The sequence below is a fragment of the Magnolia sinica genome, chromosome 15 (genome assembly GCF_029962835.1).
Source record: "Magnolia sinica isolate HGM2019 chromosome 15, MsV1, whole genome shotgun sequence".
NCBI classification, from domain to species: Eukaryota; Viridiplantae; Streptophyta; class Magnoliopsida; order Magnoliales; family Magnoliaceae; genus Magnolia; species Magnolia sinica.
The window spans coordinates 76,193,873-76,207,420 of NC_080587.1; the positions used below are offsets into that span (position 1 = coordinate 76,193,873).

The 13,548-nt window shown below is 43.4% G+C and overlaps 1 protein-coding gene across 1 annotated transcript; it reads right to left on the reverse strand.

Annotated features, from left to right (window-relative positions):
- Window positions 1-311: 311 nt before the first annotated feature.
- On the reverse strand, window positions 312-13,321 carry LOC131227764 (ABC transporter B family member 19-like). The gene is made up of 9 exons (XM_058223567.1): window positions 11,642-13,321; window positions 11,258-11,312; window positions 10,952-11,127; window positions 7,853-8,017; window positions 7,157-7,452; window positions 5,574-5,890; window positions 5,040-5,263; window positions 1,583-3,514; window positions 312-821 (listed from the first exon to the last, which is right to left on the reverse strand). The coding sequence occupies exons 1-9, from the start codon at window positions 12,908-12,910 to the stop codon at window positions 474-476; spliced, it is 4,782 nt and encodes a 1,593-aa protein (XP_058079550.1). The 5' UTR covers window positions 12,911-13,321; the 3' UTR covers window positions 312-473.
- Window positions 13,322-13,548: the final 227 nt, after the last annotated feature.

Here is a 13,548-nt window from a genome sequence, read left to right on the forward strand (position 1 = left end):
TAATGCCTCCAAAACCGTGGTGATTTTGGAGAGAGGAAATTACAAAAATGCCTTCATCTAATTTTTTTTCTTTAATAGTGAAAAATCGAGACATGTGGAGCCCACATGGCACGTGTGAAACATCCAACCCATCCAACATATGTATCCGCCATGGTGGTCACACGGACAAATAATCAATTCGATCGAATCATTAAAATCTGCTGTAATTGAATTCGGATGTCTTGAGTGGGTTATATCATCTTTTATGGTTGGATCCTTCGCACATACCACATGGGCTCCACGATTTTCATTTCTAGCTTTGTAAATAAAATATACACAAGGACAGTATCGTAAATTCACAGCTAAAAAAGAGATTTAGTAAAATCCCGTTTTGGGAGGCATTATATGGTAAATTTCCGTTTTGGGAGAAATAATGGAAAAAAAATACCGTACGAAACGATACGTAGCGTAACGTTACGATACATGAAGACGGTTCAAGCGAGTGCATTAGCTTCCATTTCGGTCCTTACAAGGGCGGCATAGACACCGTTGATATGGTTGGCCATGAGCGAATCGTGGCTACCGTACTCCGCTAACGATCCGTCGCGAATGACCGCGATCCGTTCCGCCTCTCGGATGGTGGCGAGTCGGTGGGCCACGATGATCGTGGTGGCCCGCTTCGAGACCTTGTGCAACGCCTCTTGCACGTGCTTCTCCGATTCCAGGTCCAACGCACTGCTTGCCTCGTCCAGCAACAGAATTCTGGATTTTTTCAAAATAGCCCTCGCAATTGCAATCCTTTGCTTCTGGCCCCCTGATAGCTGGACTCCTCCCTCGCCAACCTGCACGAGGGGTATTTGGATAATTACGTTAAAGCCCTCGACGATTTACTCGTATTTCCAAAAGGTCCCTATTCCTAGAAAACCACCATACAGTTAGATAGTGGTAAATCAACCACTATAAATATGACATCCAGATGGTGGGCCATTTAGATGGAGCATAGACCAAAGTCAAACTGATCAGAAGATTCTAAATGTGCAATCAGTTAGATTTTCCTCCTATACTCTAAAGTCAATGGTGTGATGATTTGGACGGTCCTGATCTGCTTGTCTGCCATAATCCAGAGATCAGAGGACACCAGAAGGGAGATATATGGTAGAGATGGAAGAACGGGAATATGGTTGAGCTCTCTCTTCATTGTACAGGTAGCAAGGAGATGCATCAATCCCAACCGTCCATCCAGGGATGCCTATCATGGATGGGCTATGTTTCAAAAAGAACACATCAGATAAACTCATCATCAGTTTTGATGTTTTTTATACTGAATATTGACCGTTAAATGTTTTTGTTTACCACTGTCTCTTCCAAGACCACTGATCAGTTGGATATCATTATATGATCAATGTGTATTTTGAAATATTTGTTACCTACAGGAGGAGAAACTAGATGGACGGTTCAGATTGATACGAAACCCTATGAAATATGATGTGAGAAGATGGCTCTATCACACCCTAATCTTTTAAAATTATAAAAAGACCCCTGAATATTAGAAATTGCAAAAACACAGCCTGGCCTTAAAAATACTGAAATTTGAAATACTTACCTGTGTTTCATAACCTTGTGGTAGACCGCTGATGAACTTGTGAATGTAAGCCTCCTTAGCAGCTTCTTCAATCTCAGCCCATGATGCATTTGGATTCCCAAAACCAATATTCTCTCTTATACTCCCAGCAAACAAGGCCGGCTCCTGGCCCACCAAAGCACACTGCCTCCGTAGCCACTTCAAATCAAGATCTCTCAAATCCACACCACCCATCAAAACCCTCCCCCTGATTGGATCATAAAACCTCTGCACAAGCCAAACTACAGTAGATTTCCCAGATCCACTTCCCCCCACCAAAGCCACCACACTCCCTCCTTTCACCTTCAAAGAAAAATCCTTCAAAACAACAGCGGCGGGCCGCGATGGATAAGCAAAATTCACCCCTTTAAACTCAACATCCACCATTCTTGAACTGTCCACCTTCTTCCCTTTCCGTCCATCGCCACTGATCGCCGGCCGCCTATTGATAATCCCCAACACCCCAGGAACGGCCACCGGAGCATTCGACGTATCCGGCGCAAGCCCCGCCAACTGCCCCACTGAGAAAGAGCTCAAAACCAATATGAGAAAGATCCTATACACATCTCCAAAGCTTGTGTAGCCCTTTTTTACAAGAAATGCACCAAACCAAAGAGTGAGAGTGTATGCTCCATACATACCCCCTTGTGAAAACCCCAGAGCAAGACCTAGAATCTGCGATCTCTTGGTAGATTTGTTCCTTGGTTCTGATAATGCCCGATCGAATGACATAACTATCTGTTCTTGAGCCGAAAACGTCGTGACCGTCCGAACATTAGAAACTGCACTGGCAGCAATACTACTAGCCCTTGCATATGCACTATTATCTAATTTCGGACCTATGTTTATAATCAAGCTGAGATAGCTAGCTCCGAGTGTGAACGGTGTAAGGCCTGTAGCCAATAGCGACAGATGCCAGTCGAGAAAGAACGACACACCAAGCCCGACGGCCGCCGAGCTTAAACCCATCAGGAGAACGGAAATCCGGTCACCGAGGACTGACCGGAAACTGACACAATCGATCGAGAGCTTTGAAACAAGAACCCCAATTGAATTCTCATCGAAGTCAAACCAACCTGGCTCTTGTTTTAAGATAGATTGGAAGAGTCGGGTCCGGACCCGTTTCGTGAGCTTTGTGCCGGCCCATCCACAGAAGCCTTGCTGGCCGGTCATCGACACCACACATCCAAAACCTAACCCGACAAGCCCTAATGCGAGGTATCCGACTTCTCGTTTCACCTTTGAAGGGGTTCCATCGAAGTAGATTTCCAGTGCTTGGCCGAGCAGGAGAGGGAAGATGGAGAGGATTGCGCCTGCATGGATTCCGAGCAGAAACCCGAGTATGAGCATTAAAAGCTCGGGTTTCTGCAGTTTCCATACCTCCGAGAGAGGAATTTTGTTGGGTTTTTCCCGCCTTTTTTGCTGCTTTTCTTCTTCGTAGAATTGGACTTTGTTCTCTTGCATGGATTTCACGTAGACGGAGTGCTCTTGCATGGATTTCACGTAGAGGGAGTACGCGGACTCTTCTTTGTCTTTATTCGTGACGTGGCGAGACGGGGTTGGGTAGTTGTGGACCCGGGAGGAAATGTTGTCAGAGGCGAGTTTGACTAGGTCAGCGTAGAGGCCGGAGCGTTTGATGAGCTGGCTGTGGGTCCCAGATTCTGCGATGGTGCCGCTGTCGAGGACAACGATGGTGTGAGCGTTCCTGACCGTTGATAGACGGTGAGCAATGACGAGGGTTGTACGTGTGGTGGAGATTTGGTCGATGGCGCGTTGGACGACTGCCTCAGATTCGGCATCTAAGGCGCTGGTGGGCTCATCCAAGAGAAGGATTTTAGGGTCCTTTATCATGGCTCGAGCCAGGGCGATCCGTTGCTTTTGGCCGCCTGATAGCTGGACCCCACGCTCACCGGCCTGCATGAGAAAATGACGTTTTTAACCCTGGGAGAAAGTGGGATCCGGCGTTTTAATATAAGAGAACTTTGATACTCTGGTAGAGTGTGATGGGTGATACGCAGGCGCTTATAAATTGCTTAAAAATTGCATGTGTGGCATGCATGCAAGCAACATTAATTAGACTGTCGAAATCATGGGTCTTCTTTTAGATGTATCATGAACCAAAGTTGATGGTTATTTGATAATCTGACCATTGAATTGGTGGACATTTGTTGGACATTTGTTGGACGGTTAGAAATGAAAAACATCCAGTGGATCTGCTTCAATAAACAAGTGTCCACTAATCAGAGGTTAGGAATGTTTATCCAGTCTGATTTTGGGTGTACAGGGCCCACATGCACATCTATACACATCATACGTGTCAAGTTCCTAAGTGTGCCGGACATCTGAGTGGTACGCATACGCATATATCAGACTCATTAGCTGATCAAGGAGGCCATATTCCCATGTTGAATGTGGACCACCAGAAGTTCTATTACTGTACATTATTTTCATGTAAGTGTGGCCCACCTGATGAGTGAATGTGGTTGATTTTTGCGTATAACCTTCTTGACACATGATCATACACCGTTCAGATGTCCTACACGCTGGCCAGGTTGGCATGTGAAGGTGCGTGTACTTGGACGCGGATTGCGTCCTACCCCCGCCCGGACGGTAATCCGTCCGGGCAGGGCTCTGTGGGGCCCACCGTGATGTAAGTGTTCTATCCACTCCGTTAATCGTTTTTCTCAGATCATTTTAGATTATGATCCAAAAAATGAAGAATATAAATAATTCCAGAGGACCACATCAAAGTAAGCTGCAGTGATTATGACACCCACTGTTGAAACCTTTCTAAGGGCCACCGTGATGTTTTTTTTACCATATAACCTATTCATAATGTCATGAAGACGTGGATGAAGTGAAATCAAAAATATCAGCTTGATCCGAAACTTATCCAGCTCCCAAGAAGTTTTTAATGGTGGACGTTCAATCCACACTTTGTGATCCACTTAATCTCTGGACCTGCCTCATTTTTTGGCTCATACCCTAAAATGATCTGAGAAAAACGATTAACGGAGTGGATAAAACAATTACATCACGGTGGGCCCCACAGAGCCCTGACCGGACGGATTACCGTCCGGGCGGGGGTAGGACGCAATCCGCGTCCCGTGTACTTTGGGGTTAGTAAGCCTCTTGGGTTAGCACTTGCTGTTCCACGACTCTAATAGGTGGGGCCCACCTTTCAGGGATCCAGATCATTCATCCTGCGGGCTCCAACTAATTGAACGGTTGATACTGCAGATAATTCCCTCTGACGGGTCATATTGTGGATGAGCAGCTAGTAATCAAATGATCCTGAACATCCATATCCGGCGTCTTTCAAATGGGTGGTCAAAAATCCACATTGAACTCCATTGGACACTTCTTTAGGAACGTCCATCTAATGAGCATGCATGCTTGTATGTTTGTACGTATGCATGCATGCATGTAGGTATAATACCTGAGTGTCGTAGCCTTGTGGGAGGTTTGAGATGAAGCTGTGAGCATTGACTGCAATGCAAGCAGCAATAGCTTCTTTCTTCGTTGCATTCTCTTTCCCCATCAATACGTTTTCTAAGATAGAAGTAGCGAAGAGTACAGGCTCCTGGCCCACCATGCCTATCTGGTCCCTCAGCCACTTTACTTGAAGCGTCCTGATATCACGACCATCCAAGAATACCGTCCCTGTTCAACCCAAAACACATCAAATAGAATTAAATGAACGGCTCTTTTTGGTGTGTACATGACAGGATATGTATCAGTATGATCTGGACCGTTCATTCATTGTACCCACTGAGAATTAGCAATAGATGTCTAGTTTTCTGACTACATTGTTTTTTGAATGTGAATCATTGATATATACCATCCACCTCAGGACCAAATGATTAAAATTTTGAACTAGGGCAATCTACAGTAAGGCCCACTTGATGAACGGTCCAATCATGATGCAATTACACTACATATCTATATATCTTCAAAATCATAATCAGCTTACCCTTGTTTGGATCATAGAACCTTTCTATCAAAGCAAAAATGGTAGATTTACCACCTCCACTGGCCCCCACCAATGCGAGTATCTTCGATGGTGGGACCGCAAGATCGATTGATCGAAGGATCTGAGTCTCAGGGCGAGATGGGTATGCGAAGCTTACACCTATGAACTCAATACTCCCTCTAACATCCGAAAGGATCCGTCCATTAGGATTATAAGGATCAATATCAGGGACTCTCTCGATGACATCAAACACCCGGCCTGCTGCTACCGTCCCTTGTGCGAACTGTGCGAAGTATGATAGAGATAATGCTAGGCCTCTGTGTACATCACAACATTTTATGGAATCATTTTAATGGAAATTGATGTTTCTTAAATGGATATGATTTATTAAAAAAAAAATTAAAACTATGTTTTAAAATGAGTTTACATACGTACATAAATAGAAAATACGTAAGCCAGTATATAAGTATACATACATACATCTATACATGAATAGGCTTAGAGAGGTATCTGTGACAAATCCACTCCATACATCTGTTTTGAAATAACACAATATGAAATGATTCTAGAAGCCAGGCAGATCCAAAACTCATGTTGGCAATACAACACGAAACAGTGATGATTGAACGCCTAGTGGTGACAGAAGTTTTGTACCAGATGATATTTGTTCCAGGAAGGTTCAACGGTGGATGTTTCTGTTTCAACTGTTTTGTTGGTGTGGCCCACCTGAGTTTTGGATCTGCCTGAGTTTTAGAATACTGTTCTATTATAGTCTTTCAAAACAGATAAATGGAGTAGATTTCTCAAGGACATCTCTGTGGACCCCATTAAGCCCGGAGCACAGGCAACTAGGGCTGTCGACGGGCCGGGCCTGGGTAGGTCTCGGCCCACATTTTGAACTGTTCGGGCTGCGCCGTCGATTCAGCCCTATTCAAAATTCTGATTTTTCGGGCCCAAGCCGGCCCATTGACACCCCTACAGGAAATCCGCACCCGTGCCCACAATACTCAGGCACTGCTAGTATATGCAGGTGCACGTGTGAACGAGTCCCACACAGCTTAAAAACTCGCTCAAGTCAACTCAGCCAGACCAGATTTCACCAACACTAGTCATGACTCGGTCGGAACTCACTCGAGAAAAACTCAACTCGGCTGGAAAAAAAAAAAAAAACAAAAAGCAGTGGTGAACATGTACATGTCCTTGTAGTGCACCTATTTTCTACATACAGGATCCGTGTTTAGTTCATCCAAGCCGTTAATCAGATGGCCCTCATCGTGGATGAAACATGCACCAAAGTTCCACATTCAATAGAGAATATACAGAAGGGTTGACCGTTAGGATCTTCCCATTTCAGAAATTTTTTATCACAATCCATCCGTGATATGTGGCCATTGGATCAACGGCTTGGATAAACCAACCATCTGGGTTACGAGTCGAGTCGAGTTTTAATGTTTTTAAACTAAGGTCCCACGTGTAAAAGATCCAATCCACATGGACCCCACCTGATGATTGGTTTGGGCCATGCACGTGTTGTACACTTTAGCACATGTGCATTGCACGTGTGGGAGAGAATACTACATTACCTTCCTCCGACGTTGACACCAAAGAAGCAAGCAATGGCTGCTCCACCTTTGATTTCTCCCTTAGCAACCAACAGCGATCCGTACCAGAAAGCTAGGGCCCACGTGGAATAGGTCACCAAGTAAATCACACCCATCCCTGCACCTTTTGCAAACCCGATCTTCAATCCGAACGGTACAGATTGTTCCAACATTTCATCATATTTCGTAGCCAAGTGATCTTCGGCCACAAAAGAAAACACGGTCCTGATCGCGCTGATCGCCTGCTGGGCTACGGTTCCAGCCTTCCGATATGAAACCTTCGAACGGACAGGATGGATTAAGAAAATTTGCTATGATTAGTTAAGATAAGAGTCCTGTCGAGGCTACCATGCCGTACACGTGCCAATGCCGCATGTGTGAAATCCAGGCCATTTCTTAAACGCCTGCATTGTATTCTCGTAGATGTATGGCCCACCTGATGATCCGACGGACCTGATTTTTCACATGGCACATGCAGGTGGGTCCCACTCGATGGATGCGATCACTTGCACAGGATTTTGATCTACGCATGGAAGTCGCATGTTGAGACGGCTGTCCGATGCCAATCGGGTGTGGGACCCGCAAAGCATAAAAATGGTGGGCCGAACATCATCCAACCGTTCAATTAATGATCGGATGGGATCATTTTACGATAAAGGGTGTGGATCAATCTCTTACCTCTTCCTTAGACGTTAATCCAACATAGACGGCCTTATAAGCGATCCCACAAAACATCATCAACGGTGTGACGGAGAGAACTACCAAGGCCACCTTCCATGATCTAATAAAGCCTACCACATATCCACTGATGAAGGTAAACACATGGTGGACGAAATGGGCCATCTGCATCAACGGACAGAAACGAATGTTAATATTCTAATACTACCATGGCCCGCTTGGCTGATTCACACCATTGGAATTACCATATGTTCGAGCCGTTGTGGCCACACTATGATCCGGTAGCACCATCCAAGCCATCCATTAGATGAGACAATCCAATGTAAGACCAGGATCCCAAAATCCAGCCTGATCCATTAATCAGGTGGGTCACACCAAAGGGAAAGATAGGGGATACTGGAGAGGGGGATACCCACCGTATAAACTTTTAGATGGACTGTGGGATCCACCATGTTGTGTATATGTCATCCAAACCGTTGATCATGTGATCCCCACCTGGATGATGTGCCACGTGGAAAATTAAAACATTTCCAAACTTAAGTGGGCCACAAAAAGTGAAGATATAGGTTTTAGGCGTGCTTGTACATCGCACCACATGGTTTGTTCCATCTGAGTTTTCTCGATGGGGATGATTCGTGGGATGTACGGTACCGATGAGGAGGCTCACCAGATTCGCAGTCGTATTTAGTTGCATTGGGACACTTGGACCATCCAATCCATTGATCTAGACCGCTCATTAGGTCCAACGTAGATATAGTGGTCTACCATGAAATAATCACGTCATTCTTACAAAGATTAACCATTTGATCAATGGTATTTAATTTGGACGGTATAAATCATTTACATAACGTAGATCCACTCAACAATTTGGCCCATCCATTTGTTAGAGACCATCATGGATTGCATATGATTCTAAAGAATCAAACTTCTTAGATAATAGTATCCAGACCATCCATGGCCTAGAAAAAGGACGGCTAAAGAAAATAAGTCCATATAAAGAATGGATTAGATCATCCTATCAGTGCCAGTTTTCATGGCAGCGTTAATATATGCTTTGGACTTAATTAACGGTTCAGATCGATTTATTGGACTGTTTAACCGAACTTAGGAAACTAGGAGCACTGTAGCTTACAATGCTCTGAGATCACTGGAGCATTTATCTTCCTTATTATATTAAGCCGGCTTAGATAATAGAGAGAAAAATATTAAGCCGGCTGAGCCGTTGGATCAGAGGAAAATAGTCAATTGAATTTTAGTAGGACCATAAGCATCCCTCTAACACGTGGCTACAGATGCACTTGTGGAACATCCGAACCATGTGTTAGGTGGGCCCCACCATTTAAAAACCCGCCCGACCCATTAAGTGGGCCCACCTTGGGACCTCTGTGACCCGGCGTAATGATTTTGATTGGCCTATTTTTGGGCCATCAGATCTATGTAGTGGACCGCACCATATGCAGGTCTTGGATGCCTGACACTTGGGATGTATGGCCTCATGCCGATTGTTCATACATCACGAGCTTAATAAAGAAAAAAAGGGTTTTGACATATAGCTCCTTAGCTTTGGCCGAAAGACAAATAACAACCTCTCTCATGCATCAATCTACCCTGAATACACCATGATAGTGGGGATATTTTGAGAATTTAAAAATGTGTGTGCCCCATGAAGTGCGTTTAAGATTTCAAACGCAGATACCATTCAACGGTCTATATTTTTGTTAAAAAAACTTCTAAAACCTTAACATACCAACTCACTCTCTCTCACACAACTCACTTTGAGGAGATTCACCTAATCTATTACTTATGCCACCCATTCTAACCATAGAACTTAGCCAAAAGCAGAGATTTCCAGTTTGTTACAATGTGATTGAGTCACATCATTATAGACTACATATAATGTAGCAATACTGGCAACGTCAATAATGATGTGGACCAATCACTATATAGGAAAACAAGAAATCCGTGCCTGTGACGAGCGGAGGATCCATGTCATGAAAACAGTTAAAAAGGAACTCCCAACATTACGTTTGTACAATACCTAATATGGTATTTTTATGTCATCCAAATCATTTATCTTGGCATATTCAATCATGATAAAAGAATTAAACAAAATCACTGTATTCTAAAACTTAAACTTAAGTAGACCATACGATATAAATTTAGAAGTTTTAAGTATAATCTTATGAGAATTGAATTAGCTTGATTTTTTTAAATCATGCTTGATGAATAGTGCCGACTCCATTCATTTTAAGTCATTTATCCCGCATTAGTGAAAGAAACCCCAATAGTCCTACGCAAGGTAACTAGGTATGTTTTGACTTTCAGTTAATTGTCTCTATCTTCCACTCTCTCCACATGTGCTCAAATGTGCAAGACACCTTACTTTTTTTTCTAATAATAATAAAAAACACTCCTTTCTTTGATAAATGCCATCCTCTAAAAGCTCAAATTTTTAAAGTAATTAGTAATTTAACATGGTATCAAAGCGAAAGGTCTTGTGTTTGAATCCTTGAAAGTGAAAGGTCTCATGTTTGAATCCTTGAAGCCCTGAATACGTCTCAATAATATATCAGGTCTGGCTACGAGATTGGGAAATCAAATTGCACAATTGTTTACGACAAACCAACCGCCAGTAAAAGAGATAATTTCTCAATCTTAATCTCTCTTGTATTTTCTCTAAGCACATAAATATTCTATTTATTATGGGTTCTTTCTTTTATAGATGGTGAAATCATAGTCATTTTCTTTTATTTTATCATTACTATTAGAGATTAATTTTTGTACATTCGTTGCATCTGTTGTAAGAGGAGAGAGTTTTATTAAACATTTCCCAAAACTCAAAACCCCAACTTAATCTGAACACCTCTTCCCTTTCTGCTAAGCACTAAGCCTATCCCTACAAGCGAGGGGTTAAAAGGTCTTTATGACATGGGTCCCCCACATTCTGTAGATGTTAACTACACAAGGTGTTTTTTTACTACAAATGAAAAATAAAAGGGGGTTATTTGAGAAATACTAAAAAGAAAGGGAGGGTGTTAACTGTCTTTAAGCCAAAAGTGAGGGTGCTATATGTCAAAAACCAAGAGAAAAGAAACAAACCTTCTCCCCCATGACTTCTTGGATCTGTGCAACATCACTAGAAATACCATGCATTATGTCGCCGGTGCTGATTTGGGTGTCGAAGAATCCGATATCTTGCCGCAAAACCGCCCTTAGATACTCCGTTCGGATCCGCTGCGCTGATCTCTCCCCCACCATTCTCCAGCATGTTATCTCTGCACATTCCCCATTTATTATATTAATCTATTATCCCTTAATCATCATTACCAACTAAGCATGCTGGTACAATAACAAGTATGTATTGTGATCTCTCTCTCTCTCTCTCTCTCTCTCTCTCTCTCTCACCCAAGTATGCTCCAATCACCACTACAGCTGCAAGTCCAGCCATGTATTGGCATGTCTGAAACACATCAAACCAATAAACATCAACTTCCCATAAAACAAAAAAAATTACTACCACAAAATCAAGAAACCCCACTAATGATAATTATCACGTGGCTCTTTCCAGCACACTTGTGCAAGATCCAGACGGTTCATCAGCTAGCCACCAATGAACATACCCAACCCCAAAAATAAATAAATAAATAAATAATCCAAGTGTGATCCATTCATCAAGAGGACCACTTTTCATGTAACCTGAAGATGGTTCACATTTAAAGTATACATGTGGCCCACCTAATGAGTGGATGGGGCCCACCTGATGAGCAGGCTAGATAGACATGATCATACCTTCTCAACATGTTCCATCATCTGATTCTTGTCACCATTAGAAATCTTGTTAACAAAATTCCCAAAAAGATGAGAATACCAAGGAAGAGATCCACCGTTGATCAAAGCCCCTACACATCCCAAAATCACAAGAACCATGTCCCACTTTGTAGAGTACTTGAACAACCCAAATAACCCAACTGATCTAGCTGCCCCCAATTCTTCTTCTTCATCATCATCCTCATCCTCCTCATCATCATACACCTCCCCACCATCCCCATAATGACTTATCGACGGCCGTTCATCATAACCATGGCCATGCCCATGACCATCATGTGTATGCTTATAACCCCTCACATGATCATCTTCATCTTCATCATGATCATCATCATCATCAACAGCTCGCCTTACCTGGGGCTCAACATAACCATGACTACGATGTAACTTCAAATGACCTCCACCACCGTCATCATCATCAATAGTGTCACGATCATGTGATAATAAAAGCCGTTCACGGCTTGAAAGACGATGAAGTTTAGAAGATTGACGATGATGATCTGTATCAACTACATGAATCTGATTATCTACGATGTTGCTCGATTCGCTATAGTCAACCAAGCTGAATTCATCCTTATTAGCTAAGGGAATATTAGCTAGGTTTCTTGAAAACCCACGTGGGGGAACATGATTTCTTGAAGTAGAAAACTGATTTTGGCTGGCAACATAACTCTGGAGCTCAATCCTCCTTGGAGATGACATGCGTCCCACATACGAGAATTCAGAGTACGGATTGGCGAAGCTGCGGTAGCCGCCGACCGTGTGAGAGAGGTAGTAGTCATTAGCGGAGCGGAAGATCCGACGGTTGGAAATTGGGGCAGTGGTGGTGGTGGTGGTGGGCCATGGGCTAAGAGCTGAACCGAGACTGCTGCCGACTTGCCATCCGGTCGGTTTGAATTGCCAGGATATCTCACCTTGCCATGATGTATCGTCATCGGTGGCGAATGGGGCGGCCGGAGATGGGAGATGGAGCCTTGTGGGAGCGGGGCTGTGGGATGAACGGTTGGATGGGGCGAAAGAACGAGATGGGTCACGTGAGGTCGTTGGCGTTTTGTAACGGCGGTGGTTACGGTACCGTTGATCGGACGATGAATAATCGAAGGAGAAATCAGACATGATGAACGGTTGGGATTTGTGGGTGTGTTGGGTGGGGTGGGGTGTGGGAGGGAGGGGGAGAAGGGTGTTGGATAAGGGAATAGAGGTGAAGGATAAGACGAGTGATTTTGGAAGCATTTGTGAGGAGAGTAATGTTATAAGGATTCTAAGGACTTTGTTTCTTCCGCCAGTTTTTGAATATAGTATCTGAAATTACGAAAATGCCATTAGTACTATCTTTCTTGTAGACACATTTTTTTATTTTTATGAGTGGCTGAGATTAAAGGAGGGATTGAAGTGATTTTATAATAGGGGATGTTTCCTAGGACGGCTGGATCATCTGCAGCATTTCAGCTTTTAGATCAGAACTGTTTATCTCGTGGATCACCAGTCACCACATGAAGTGGCCGTATATTTAAAAAATGACAGTGATCGGACAATCTGGGCTGTCCAAATTTATTGCCTAAAAATGGGCTGTTAAGAAAAGTTGATTAAAAGAATGAGGAACGGTCCATTTTCAGTGGAGAAAATGGTACCGATCGGACGGCTATGGTACGATTTCCAAATCGATGATCGATGAGCTATGGCTATACAGATGACAGCCAATAATCAATGACTTTGATTGTCCTGTATCCCAACTCACCCATTGGATCGAACCACTTGGAGAGATGTCCAATGATCAGAACCGTCCGTTTTCTAGATTCAACCCCATGTGGGCTACAGTAAGAAACTCGCACTGAATTATGGATGAATGTGGACCAATTGAAACAATGTTT

Coding starts and splice junctions, on each gene's coding strand:
- LOC131227764 (XM_058223567.1), bottom strand. CDS start 12,910: ATGCTTCCAAAATCACTCGTCTTATCCTTCACCTCTATTCCCTTATCC. Junction 8,018..10,951: donor AAGAAGTCATGGGGGAGAAG/GTTTGTTTCTTT, acceptor CCGTTGATGCAG/ATGGCCCATTTCGTCCACCA. Junction 5,891..7,156: donor GGTGTCAACGTCGGAGGAAG/GTAATGTAGTAT, acceptor TGATGTACACAG/AGGCCTAGCATTATCTCTAT.